This window comes from Sinohyriopsis cumingii, chromosome 17 (genome assembly GCF_028554795.1).
Source record: "Sinohyriopsis cumingii isolate HCF-2022 chromosome 17, ASM2855479v2, whole genome shotgun sequence".
NCBI classification, from domain to species: Eukaryota; Metazoa; Mollusca; class Bivalvia; order Unionida; family Unionidae; genus Sinohyriopsis; species Sinohyriopsis cumingii.
In genome coordinates, this window is record NC_142977.1 from 30,076,712 (window position 1) to 30,091,281 (window position 14,570).

The following is a 14,570-nucleotide window of genomic DNA, read 5'->3' on the forward strand; positions in this document are numbered from 1 at the left end:
GAATTCCAATGGGAGTGGGTTAATGGAGAGAGAGAGAGAGAGAGAGAGAGAGACGAAAAGACCTAGTCTTCCTGAGTTAATTATCTTGAAAATGTGAACAATATAATGGCAGTGTGAATTAAAGAAAAGTCTGTCCTAAATACTGAACAGTTTAATCTGATTGATTTTTTACTGTTTGTAGTTATTGATGCTGGAATTTGATGATTGAATTTAGAATATTGGTCATTACTGATGCTGGAATTTTACAACTGAGATTAGAATGTTTTGTTTTACTGATACAGCAAACGATGAACTCTTAACCATTAACTAATTCTTACATATAAAAAAAACTGTTGATTTACCATATATACTCGCATATAAGCCAAATAATTTAGGAAAAATTAAAGGCCTGGAAGAAGGAGGGGGTCGGCTTATCCACGGGCCAATGTCTAAATTTTACAGTTATTAGATCTTTTTGTTGACTACTGTATTGGCTGTAAATCTTGGGACATGAAACAGTAATTTTTTCCAAGTCCTAAGACATAGGCATGTAAAATAAATAACTTTCAGTAACCCGACATTTATTAAACTGTTATACAGTACAATGATTGATTTTGTTATTATTTTGCATGTACATATTTTCTGATTTCTCCAACATGAAATTAAATAATGGTAAATACAGACTTAATAATTCACAGGCCAGTTGAGTTTACACATGAGACAGGCTAAACTATAATGTACAGTACTTAAACAGTGCAAAGTGTGCATAGCATCTCTTAAATCCTTTTTTATTCCCAAACATATTAGATGCAGATTTTGCTTTATTCATTATTTCGACTCAATTGCATTCTTCCAGATAACATTTCAGCTAGTCCTTAATAGCTGTTTCATATACGTTGAATCACGCGCTCACAAGTTACTCATTTTCAATGATATAAGTGATCCTACAAATTGTGGTAATATTTTTAAAAAGGTATGCATGTTTAATTGTACAAGGCACATAACCAGCATAATTTACATGTTCAGGAAGAGTGGTAATAATAAAGGCTAAAATTCTCATCAACTAAGATCAACATCAATCAATTTTAGTTTTGTGTTTTGGCTGAACAAACATCATAACTTTCCACACAATGGAAAGCTTGATGTTTTAGCATCTCCTATGTTGATATTCGGCGAATTTGTCTTTCATTTTGTGACAGCAGTACAGGCCAGTTAATCATTAAAACCATGAAACTGGCTTGTGTTAAGAGGGACTTTTGACCGGCAACTATACCAATACATTGATCACAGTGTAATTGCCTTTTATTCCATAATATTAGCACGATTACCATAATTTTGTAAAACGGTTTGTAAGGCATACCTATGAACTTTTCAAAAGCCAAGTAGGGAAACTGAATAAAAAATGATTGGGACCTAAAATTGGGAGGTATTTCATGGTATTTTCAATGCCTTGTTTTCACTAAATATTGATCGATCTTCCTGGTCCAATATGCATGAAATTCGCAAAAAGACTTACCGTTTTTCCCTGTGATGTGCCCTATTTTCCCCCAGGTCATGCCCTATTTTCATATTCGGGTCATCTGTGGTCAAACTGCACAACAGCTAAAGATTAGTCTTAAATAAACAAGCAAGAAAGCTAGCATAACTACTTAAAAGTTAATCCTTATCGATGCAACTATGTTGTGAAAATGACTGGCCCGCCGTCGTAATTCAAAGAAACCATGTTCTACACTATTGTGTGTTATGCAAGCACCAGCAATTGATTGGCAAATAAAGGATTCCCAGTTTTGTTGAACAAAAGGTACCAAAATAGCCTGGTACCTTACATGTGGCAACTATTTTCCCCTCTTTGTATATCCGACCTTATTCCCTTATTATCAATATTGCATTATTCAATGCTTATTCAGTAGGACCACTGGAAAAGCGCACAGAAATAGTTAATTTTATCAACGACCAGAATATCGACATCTTTTTCCTGACAGAAACATGGCTAAAGACATCAGGCAATGAGCCCAAGTGTGTGGATCTAACACCCACTGGTTACTCCATCAAGTTATTCCCCCGTAATTCTCGCGGAGGTGGAATTGCTGTCATCACAAAGAACTCCATGATAAAACATCTTACCACACCACAACATTCAATTTCGACCACACATCGTTTGAACTAGTCCAAACCACACTCACACTGGAGAAAAGGTCAGTCCATTTTTTCTGCCTATACCGCCCTCCTCCTAGCAGAAAAAACAAGCTGGCTGACTCTATCTTTTTGAAGCAGTTTCCGAATCTCCTGGACTATGGAAATTTGATAGGTGGTAACCTGATTATTCTTGGAGATTTCAACTTTCACTTGGACTGTCCCGGAAACCCAAACACATCAAAACTCATAGATTCCATTAATGTTTTCAACCTCAAACAGTCAGTTAACCAACCCACCCATAAACATGGTCACAATTTAGACTGGATTCTTCACAGACCTGATGATAACATTCTACGGTCCTCCCTGGTATCCCATGACCTTGCATCAGATCACCTCTGCATTATATGCCATCTTGACGTATCAGTCCCTAACCCTCCACCTTTATCTGCTACTAAAAAAAACCTCCGTATGATAAATAGAACCAAACTAATGCACAACATCCAAGCTAACCTAACAACTTGCTTACCTCCTACCTCAGAACAACTCGATAACTGCCTGCGTTCATTGCTTGACAAACATGCCCCAGTTACCAAGTGCAGAGTATCAATTCAAAAGTGTTCTCCATGGTATAGCAGTGTTAGGGACCAGCTTTGCACTGCTAAAAGAGACCGCCGTAAAGATGAGAGGCTTTGGCTTTCCACCAGGCTCACTATTCATAAGCAAATCTATGAAACCGCTAAGAAGAATGTCACAAATATAGTCCATCCAGCGAAATCAGCCCACTATACTACTAAGATCACGGAAAGTTCCAGCTGCAAAGAGCTCTTCGAGATTACTAACAAGCTAATGTCAAGGAACAAATCTACACCACTTCCAACTAACTTCTCTCCAGTCGACCTTCCGGACATGTTTGCAAATTTCTTCCGTGACAAAGTACAAACCATTTGAGATAAGCTTGACACCACAATTTCAAATGACTCGTCGTCACCATACAGTTGGGATACAGAATTTGAGTGGCAACCATTAGCAGCATCTGAACCTGTCTCTATGGATTTCGTACGTACAATCCTGATGATGAGTGCAACAAAGTCATGTGAACTTGATCCAATTCCAACATCACTGCTGCCTGAGTGCTTAGATCCAGTATTGCCTTCACTAACTGATGTTATTAATACCTCTTTCTCATCCGGGGAATTCCCATCATTTTTCAAAACCGCCATTGTAAAGCCTCTGCTGAAGAAATCAACACTAGACCATAACGATTTAAAGAACTACCGCCCAGTTCCTAATCATATCAAAATTCATATAAAAAATCTTAGAAAAGGTTGTTCTATCCCAGCTTGTATCTCATCTAAATTCAAACAGTCTTTTTAGCAATGTACAATCTGCTCATCACCCTTGCCACAGTACTGAAACTACTCTTCTAAAATTAGTTAATGACATTCTCTCTGCGTTGGATAGCAGAAAGATTACAGTCCTCACCCTCCTTGATTTGTCTGCAGCATTTGACACAATAGACCATGATATATTACTTCACCGTCTCCAGCATGTATTTGGCATTCATGATACAGCCTTACTGTGGCTGAAGTCCTACTTGGTCAACAGGACACAAACTGTATCTGCAAATGGAATACACTCCGGCCCAGTTGATCTATGTTGTGGTGTTGCACAGGGGTCTGTTCTTGGACCTGTTCTCTTCATTCTGTACACTCAGTCGCTCTCAAGTGTCATAGATCATCATCCAGTGTCTCACCAATTGTACACTGATGACACCCAAATATACAAATGTAGCCACCCAACTGAAGTTGATGCTACCATCCAAGGTGTAGAGAGGTGCATTTCTGATGTGAAATCATGGATGACATGTAACAAGCTGCAGATGAATGATGATAAAACTGAGGCCATTCTGATCACAACACAAAGACTTTCTCATTCACATCCTTTACTTCAAACAATAAATATCAGCAACATCAACATTAAATTCACAAAAATCAGTATGAAACCTAGGTGTTACTCTGGACAGTACTCTCACATTGCACCAACATGTCATGAACATATGCAAGGCTGCATATCTTGAGCTGAGAAGCATCAGCTCTATTCGCAAATATCTTTCAGTTGATGCCACTAAAACACTTGTGTGTTCATTAGTACTTTCAAGACTGACTATTGTAACTCAATTCTGTCTGGTTCATCTCAATATCTGCTCTTGAAACTTCAAAAAGTTCAAAACACAGCTGCTCGGATCATACTTAGAGTATCACAATCAGAGCACACCTCGCCGCTGCTCTGTACCCACTGGCTATCCATTCGATCCAGAATCAAACACAAAATTTGTTCTCTGTGCTACGTTTCATTGTCGGACTCTAGTCCAACATACCTATCCGACCTCACCCATGTGTACACACCAACAAGATACTTACGCTCCTCTTCTGACAATCATATACTCATAATTCCCACTATGAAAACAAAGTCATATGAACAGCGTTCTTTTGCATACCAGGGCCCAGCAACGTGGAATGAATTGCCCACTGAACTTAGACAAAAAGACACAGTGATCACAACTTAAAGACCTAATAATGTTTCCTACCTTAACACATTAACCCCCAGCAACGACTTTACGGGGCAGGAGGTATTAGCCTACTGCCAAGCTCTTTAGCGTCATGGTCATGCAAGATACACTAAAGTGGGCAGTATTATAGAAAGGTAGACAGATGTAGCTCTACAATGATACCAAATAATCTGGAATATCTAGTTGCACTATATTAAAAAAAGATAGAAAAACCTCATTTTTTTGGACCCGACATTTTTTTACCCAAAATTCGCCCGTGGTCGGAATCCAATTTTGTGTCTGGATTTTAGACTTTTTGGTCTCAGATCTAAGGCAAACCAGTATAAACTGCAAACAAGACAGATGAGCCTTTGCAAAAAGTAGGATAAGATGGGCATTTGGAATAAAGAGTGGTCTCCATACAAAAATAATGGCTCCGTTTAGCAAAAACAAAAAAGTCCAACTTTTACCCTTCTGCTCATGCACAAGTCAAATAGCCAATGAAAATCGATGTTTCTAACACCACTAGGCAGTATGTTATTGAAAGATGACTGGGGATTTGGTGTTTTCGAGTCTATTCAGAAATAGCTTTCAAAATGTGTTTCCTACTCGATTTTCAGGCAAACATGACAATAAGCTCCAGGGGTTAATGTGTTAAATATTCTCAGCATGTTTTTTAATGTTTTCTAATTTCATGGTGTTTGTTTTTGTAATCATATCATTTTATGTTTTTTATCTTATAGGTGTTGTCTAATGTTGTAAAGCGCTTACAGCTTCTAAAGAGTAGGCGCTATACAAAGTCCTCATTATTATTATTATCAACTTGTAAAGCATTTAGTAGTGTTTATTATAAAACATGTATTCTGAATTAGTTTTTTGATGACACATTTGCTGCGTGGTATGTATTTTCATTCTTTCTTTTAATTTAACCATGTTAATTAACCTTGGTATTTACGGTATAAAAATGGCAGGTGTTCACTTGTGTAAGTTTCTTTCATGGGAATGGCACTATAGCATATGGAGTTATAGCATTCGTAGTGATCACTCTTGGGATTGAAATTAATTGTGGATGATTTGTTTTGTTCTGGTTTATTTTTTATTGTTGTATAGTTGTTTAATTTTCTAAAAATCTATAATTTACGTGAATAATGTTTAACCTTAACATTCTATTTAGTGAAGAAGTGAATTCTTTCTGGTAAAGTAATTATTTTGTCACAACAATAATCCACAGGTAATACAACAGAACATGTAGGACTTTTCTTGTTTAGAAAAAATGAAAATCAAAGACATAATGTAATAATTGGGACTTCTCTGCAAACATTGGAAGATATGAAATCAGGAGGTAGGCGTGGAGTGACCCCAAAAATCAGGTTTTTTTTCCTCCTGATGTGAAAGTTGACAGGTACGGTGTAAGGTCGCTTACATCAAAGCAAACTACAAATCAGCTTTTGCAGTTTTAGCATAATATTCGAAGCATTATTTCTGAAATTTCATTATTGTATTTTGAAAATATCATTAAAGTTTAGCGCAATGGTACCCATGATTCGACTCTATGGGATGTGCTTAATTCAGCGCATGATCAAACCTACAATGTACATGCAGTGGCGCCATTATATAAATACGTTCAGCAGCCTAATTGCGAGCGTTGAATCGAACTGTATTGTCATTCATTGTGTTGTCATGCTGGGATTACATTTTAATGAGTTAGGTATTTAAAATTTAAAAGCAAAGTAAAACCGTAATATTACCGGAGCACTAATATAAAATGTCCAATGCAATAATGCATAAACAAAAAATAATCGAGTCAAATGGGAGAGGTAGTGTTACAGCAACTCACAACTGCTACATTCTTGTCATCGTTCGATCAGATTATACACAAATCTAAATTCTTGGCATCCGTCCGTCTATGGGAGACGATGGCATAGCTCCAAAGTACGCTTTTGCTTATCCTTCTTTTTAGCTCTCTTTTCAGCTTGCTTTATTCTTCTCTTCTCCTCTGCGTTTTGAACTCCCTGCCTGACAGCTTGACGCCAGCTGGAACGGTTGTTTGCACAGCTCTCCCAGTCGCTGACATTGATGTTTGCTGTCTTCATATCCTTCTTGCAAACATCTCTGTAGCGCAGATGTGGTCATCCAGTTGGTCGTGCACCTTCTGCTAACTCCCCATATAACAGGTCCTTGGGAATGCGACCTGGGTCCATTCTCTTGACATGGCCGAGCCAGCGAAGGCGCCTCTCGCTGAGTATGGAGGACATGCTGTTCATGTTGGCGCATTCTAGAACCTCTGTGTTGGGTACTTTGTCCTGCCACTGGATGTGCAGAATGCGCTGCAGACATCTTAGGTGGAAGCTGTTGAGTTTCCTCTCGTGTCTTGCATAGGTGGTCCATGTTTCGCTGCTGTAGAGAAGTGAGCTGAGCACGCACGCTTGGTAGACACGCATTTTGGTCTTCTCTGTGAGGTTGGGGTTGTTCCAGACCCTCTGGTTAAGTCTGGCCATCACTGCTGCTGCCTTGGCAATCCTGCCGCCCACCTCAGAATCAATGGAGAGTGAGCTGGAGATGTTAGACCCGAGGTATGTGAAGTTCTCGACAACTTCCAAATTGTACCCATCGATGGAGACAGAGGGAGGGGAGTCTGTGTCCTGTGCCATGACATTCGTTTTCTTCAAACTGATGGTCAGTCCAAATTCCTTACATGCATGGAAGAGGCAGCATACCAGCTGCTGAAGTCCATCTTCCGTGTGTGATGTCAAGGCTGCATCGTCAGCAAAGAGCAATTCACGGATGAGTACCTCTGTGACTTTAGTCTTAGCACGGAGACGGGCGATGTTGAACAGCTTGCCATCAGCCCTGGTATGGATGTACACTCCCTCGCTGCAGTCCTTGAATGCGTACTGGAGAAGCATGGAGAAGAAGATGGCAAAGAGCGTCGGTGCAAGGACACAGCCTTGTTTGACTCCGCTAATGACTGGGAATGCTTCAGATGTTGCGCCATTGAAGCACACTGTGCTGTGCATGTTCTCGTGGAACGACATAATGACAGCAAGCAGACGTGGGGGGCAGCCGATCTTCTGCAGGAGTCTGAAGAGTCCACTCCGACTAACCATGTCAAACGCCTTCGTCAGGTCTATGAAGGCAATGTAGAGGGGCATCCGCTGCTCGCGACACTTCTCCTGCAGCTGACGTAGTGAGAAGATCATGTCTACAGTTGACCTGCCGGCTCAAAATCCACACTGGGACTCTGGGTAGACGCGGGAGGCTAGGATCTGCAAGCGCGCCAAGGCAACACGGGCAAAGGCCTTTCCAACGATGCTGAGGAGGGAGATGCCCCGATAGTTGTTGCAGTCGCTACGGTCTCCTTTGTTTTTGTACAAAGTGACGATGTTGGCATCACGCATGTCCTGTGGGATGTATCCCTGTTCCCAGCAAAGGCAGAGGAGTGTGTGTAGGGGCTGGAGCAGTGCTGGTTTTCTGCTCTTGAGGACTTCAGGCGGAATGCCGTCGCTTCCAGGAGCCTTCCCACAGGCAAGGCAATCGATGGCTTTTCCGAGCTCTTCCAGGGTGGGCTGTGTGTCTAGCTCCTCCATGACAGGCAGGTCTGGAATGGCGTCCAGGGCAGTTCCAGTGACACTGTTTTGGGTTGCATATAGCTCGAGATAGTGCTCAACCCATCGCTGCAGTTGTTTCCCCTGGTCTGTGATGACTTCGCCTGTCTTGGACTTGAGGGGGGGTGGTCTTGTAGCTGGGGGGGCCTGTCGCCTTTTTGATACCCTCATACATTCCTCTTGTATCCCCGGTGTCAGCAGCTGTCTGTATACTGTTGCAAAGGTTCAGCCAGTAGGTGTTGGCACAGCGGCGGGCAGTCTTCTGGGCGTTATTCCTTGCAATCCTGAGGGCTTGTAGTGTTCTGGGGCTAGGTGCAGCCTTGTATGCCAGGAGGGCTTTCCTCTTTGCCTCAGTCACGGGCTCCATCTCCTCCCAGTTTGCCTCATACCAGTCGACATTCTTTCGCTCCCTCTTCCCGTAAGTTGTGATGGCTGAATTGTACACAGAGTCACGGATATGGGACCACTTGGAATCAATGGTGTCATCAGGTGTTACTTTGGTGAGGGCTTCCTTCAGTTTGCTGATGAACTGCTGTGTTTTCTCTGGGTTGCTTGCACAGCAGATGTTGATACGTGGGTGACCCCTCTTCTTGGCGTGGTGCAGCTTCTTGGGTAATATTCGCACCGGTGCACTAATATAAAATGTCCAATGCAATAATGCATAAACAAAAAATAATCGAGTCAAATGGGAGAGGTAGTGTTACAGCAACTCACAACTGCTACATTCTTGTCATCGTTCGATCAGATTATACACAAATCTAAATTAGGCAGAAACAATAAGAAAACAGAAAATTAAATAAATTACTTAAGATTGTTTTAAAATATAAGTTTGCCTAAATAAATGCATTTAGAACTTACCTCGTGCATCCTGAGATGTCGCGGAGTTGTGGGTTGGCTTATACACAGGTCATGCACTTTTTAGCGTTTATACCTGTTCAGTTTGGGGGGTTGGGTTATATGCAAACAGGCTTATACACGAGTATATACGGTACACTAATCTGTTTTAATGATCTAACCAAAATTAAAAATTCAATTTCAATGCTTTTGCCTCAGACAAATAAAACTTTAAAAAACCTGCTTCTCAATTTTTTTATTCAGTTTTTAACCTTGAATGACAAGTTCACAATAGCATTTTCATTCAGCATCTAACACTCCGATTAAAGTAACACCTAAAGTAACAATACGTATGCCCTAAAACTAATGGCACAGAAACCGACCATGCAACCCCCACAACAATAAGGGGGAGGGGGCACTAGCCCAGGGGGGACTTAAAATTCCCATTAAAAAGCTTTGGGAAGGTGGGGGAGCTCCAGAATTTAGATGGGTGGTTGGCCAAGATTTTCTTGCTGTTCAACAACCTTAAACTGAACCATACATGTATATATGAGCTATCCTGGGCAGATTTTTTTGTATATGTCCCCTGGTAATCATTAGAATTTTGAGATCCCTCAGTTACGGAAAGACATCTCTGTATAAGAGAGTCAAATATCTCCTACACAATAATGTCACAATGACATGAGATTTGTTTAGTACCTACTGAATCTCAATTCATGTAAAGTCCTTTGAAACATGTAATAATCTGGCATTAAATGTTGATTGTTTTTGTGGGTTGAACAGCATTTTTCAGCACATGATAGGCTCTATATGGCAGCCAGTATAGCTGGTGGAGGATGAACCTGGGAAAACCCTGGTAAGACCCACCAACCCACAGAAAGATACTGGCAAGCTTAATCTCACATCTCCACACTGACCAAGCTCGAGAATCAAACCCATACAGACAGGTGAGATGTTAGTGATCTGTAAAATCAACCATTTTTTAACCCTCAGCCACCCAAGGCCCCTAAATGAAATGAAGAAACATAAAATATAGCTTAAAACTTATGGATATTAAAAAAATTCCAGCACCCAACTCTTGTCTGTAACATTATTATTAAACAAGTACAACAAAATTCAATATACATGCTGCAGGTCACAGAAATGGGCAGATCAAGAAAAAGACATCTAAACTACTTACTATTTCCCATCTTGGCCCCAAGTTCTTGCAGTTCTGCCAGTACATGGTACACATCCAATACACATCATTACATGACATGACCTAACAATCTAACCATGAACAAGGCCATTTCGTACACTATATTTGTTCAATATCACAACAGACTTGGCTGTCTTTGAAGATCTGAGCTATTCATTCATTATTCACACTAATGGCTACATAAAGTATATACAAATAAACCAATAATCAGTCATCTTGAGCAGGCATTAGCTTAAAAGTCTGGGCCCACAACAAAAATACATTGTGATGTTAGTCAATCACCTCAGCTGTCATACGTAGCCACCTATAACTAACTACAAAGGTATGCTTAGTTTAGGAAGTGATATAAGAAGGTCTTTGAATAATGTCACAAATGTCAATTCCTTCACTGAACCTCTAAGAAACATAAACATTGAGCCAGAAAAAGAACTGTATCATGCCATTCTGTGGGTTGCCTGCCAAAAGTAAGATGTACATGATAACCCAAAAACTTTTTTCTCCTGCAGATGATATGCCAATTGCATTTGCACCTTTATTTGTAGACCACTCCAAAGTTTCTGAGCAGCAATCCAGGATATCATAGTGCAGTACTCTATATGTCATTTACCTGTACAATGTATCTCAAGTGACTTTTATTACCATATTGACCAATACAAATGATCTCCTTTGCTGAAACCCTTTAACTGACAATAAGATTAATGATTAATTTCATGGATTAAAAACAGTAAACTGAAAAACTATTAAGTTTCATGCAACTCACATGATCAAACCAAGAGTTCAAAAGAAAATGTTATTGTATTTATCCAATGATAAGCACATACTTGATGATGAAAAGCCCATCACTTTTATTAAAAACGTGTGGTGAATATTTACTAAGGATATCTGGGTTTGAAAATAAGACCAGCCTACATTTTTTACATATTTATTTATTAATAAATTGGTAGATCAACTGGGATTTAACTAATAAATACAACCAAAGTTATCTCTAAAAAATATTACACAAGATATCCTTGACAATTTGCTATTACTAATAAATAAATGTTTTTTAAAAAATATTACTAAACTGTCTTGAGATGTTTCTACATGTGGCAGTAACAAATTTACAAATTTTACTATTACTATCTTGTCAACACTATAGTCATCTACCTATCGATCCAGCTTCAAACAGGATGCTAAGGCTCAGCTAATGTGGGTATGTGAGAAAGTTCACCAGTAGCTTCTTGTGGGTCAGTTGTTTCTTCCCGGGGTTTTCCTCTACCAGTTATACTGGCTGCCATGTATAGCCTATCTTGTGTTGAAAAATGGCATTAAACCCTAAAACAACATCAAACTGGATGTATCAACCCATACACTTCTTAACAGTACTCACTTTTATTGTAATACTGTCCATGGTTACCACAAAATATACTGACTTACAGAGAGAGCACCTTATAAACAAAGTACATACCATAATTACCTTAATTAGCCACTTTAATTTTAATAATTTTAAATAGTACTAAAAGTTTTGGACATCAAGAAAGTTTCTTAAAATCTTCACAAAAATTATATTCAAGTTAGTACATAAACTGTGTGATTAGGATTTTTAACATAACTTTTAACAATGTTTCAGTCATATCACTACGATGTCTGCAATGTGGCAGTTTATAGTGATGTCTAGCAATGGGGCATCATACAGAAGACACATAGCATGATGTCCCACCTAGTCACATTATCCTGACACCAGGCCGACCAGTCCTAACACTAACGTCTTAATGCTGAGCGTCAAGCAAGGCAGCTGTCAGTACCATTTTGGTATGACTCGGCCGGTGTTCGAAGCCATAACCTCCCGGAGCGGTCAGTACATAAACTAAGGAATGTTTTAGCTGCACCAGAAGAACTGGTGATTGAGTAGCCAACCATCTGGGCCTGAAGCTGCTTTGATTATCCTAATGATCATGCAGATTAAGTGAAGTTGTCTTTACATAGAAAAGCTGACATGATCAGGAACATGTGATCACGCAGTTTCCCCAGACAAAGCTTGGTAAACATGACCATAAAGAAAAAGCAATGAATATAAATAATGGTATTCTGCATTTGATTTTGTAAATCAGTCTAAGTAATTTGGTTCCATTACATATATTAGGGCAATTATTGCCATATTTGGAATTTTAGTGCCAAGTCATTTCAAGCATTTTCTAAGGAAAATTAATGGACAAACTAATTGGGAAAACTGACAATTTTTTGTTAGTACACAAATTATCCAAACAGTGAGAAAAGTAATTATTTTTTAATGTTCAGATATTTAGGTAAATGTTGGTTGTACATATAATTTTACTACCAGTTAATGAAATGGGATCCATGATTATACAGGTCTTATAACAGGAAATATATTATAATGAAGAGTCTTAAAGTGAGGTAGTGTGGTATATGTATCAGACTGTTAGATGACTATGTTTACAGTGAGATGACGGCACAACTAATGTCTTGACACAGGTAAAGCTACTATCTTATTCATTTCTTCCTTTCTAAAGTTTTTGCAACCACCTGATTTAACAATTTTGAGTCAGAATTCTCAGAGCATATTCACATTTTCCTTTAATATTCTATAATGTACCAAATATAAATAAATATATAAAGACGCTAAATAAAGTGTACATGGTGATTATACCACAGGTGGCTACCCATTCATTTAAGCTCCTAAGCTCAATGAGTCATTTAATTGATTCTAAGGGGAAATTCATATGTCACTTCAAAATATAAATACCAATTTTTTTTGGATAAAGCATATTTAGCCTAGTTATGGGTGTAATTGGTAAGACAATTTTTTGTTCTCATGTGCTACATGTATACAATAATCAAGAACCTTCAGGTCTTTGTGGGGTGTTCAAGGAGTGTATTTTTGGTATATACAGCAATGACTCACTTTAAAGCTGTTTGTTATAACATGGTATCTGCTTAAAGGTGAGTATATTCATGGATATTATTTTATTCAGTGGTAGTGTAACTTCTCACTTCACTACAATGTTTACTGTTTCAGAATTGTAAAGCTTCAACATAAAACTTTGTTCATACAATCTTAACCTAGTTGTAACTGCTGTCTCCATCAACAACAAAAATATCCCTAATCTTTTGCAGGACATACAATAAATACATTTTTTTAAATAATAGATGTTAAAATAACTGTTTGTGATGCTGGTCCACCATATTATTGACTGTTTGTTTGAAACTGGAGATAAATTCTATTTATAGATACATGTATGAGGCAGTGATTCATGACATCACACAAAAGCCAGTGCTGAACAACCCTATAACAATCACCCAACAAAAGGCTAACTGAATAATCAAATGTTTGTCACTGGAAAATATACATAATATCATTATAATGTTCAAAATAATCAGTTTTAAATATTATATGGCTGACTGACTGGGCTTTTGAATTAGGAAAAGAAGTTTTATGGCATTATTTTTAGTCTGAGCGAATCCAGGCAAAATATTTTTTGCACCACTGTTATCTGCAAATGAAATTAATTTAGGTTTGTAACAGAAAGAAACAGAATTATCTTCCATACAAAACATAGCCTTTTTCCAGGCACAAAATGTATCCTTGAAAACTGGGTCACGGTTACACAATAAACCAACTCAGGCCTTCATAGTAATCAGTAAAACAAACAAGACAGACCCTGATCTGCTAGTGCATTATGTGATGGCAGATTACAGTCTATGTGATTTGCAGCAGCTGGACCAGTTTATGAGTTTAAAAGTACTGCTACATAAAATGCGTTAAAGTCAAGCTTTTTTATACCGGTAAATATGATTACATAAGAAGATTGCAGAAAGTGTCCTTTGTTAGCAGGTGTCTCTTATATACAAATAGTATTAACTTAAAACCAGAAGGGACTTAATAAATGAGAGTTATTATTTTGAGGTCGCCATTTATGATGGGTATCACTGAACATATACTTAACAGATACCACAGTACAAAAAGATGTGACTATTCTCTGTATACAAGAATGATCACACACAGGAGTTAAGCAGTACCAGTTCTTCTTCACCTGATGAAAAACAACAAACCTGATCTTCTACCTCAGGCTCTGACTTCCCGACTTAACGAGACAAACTGGTCACAAGGAAGTGTCTAAAATACTGTTTTCAGATATTGTTGGAAGAGCTCATGCTTTCAACAATACCAACTGTGATAATACAAGTGTACAATGATATCTTTCATGACCTCACCACCTCGTCATCAAAATAATATAGCTGTTATTTATACAAATCTGACTCAGTGAATGCC

The 14,570-nt window shown here is 38.6% G+C and overlaps 1 protein-coding gene across 5 annotated transcripts in view; it reads right to left on the reverse strand.

The window, feature by feature from the left end:
• Positions 1–14,570, reverse strand: part of LOC149778344 (disabled homolog 2-interacting protein-like) — a 377,099-nt gene that overhangs the window by 227,214 nt on the left and 135,315 nt on the right. Inside the window, exon 1 of one of the 5 annotated variants that reach the window (XM_089939162.1) lies at positions 10,283–10,744. The exons of the other annotated variants lie outside the window; for them this stretch is intronic. Coding sequence (XP_089795288.1) covers positions 10,283–10,292 — 10 coding nt within the window. The 5' untranslated portion in view covers positions 10,293–10,744. Of the gene's footprint in view, positions 1–10,282; positions 10,745–14,570 lie in introns of those variants that run through there. 5 annotated transcript variants of the gene reach the window in all.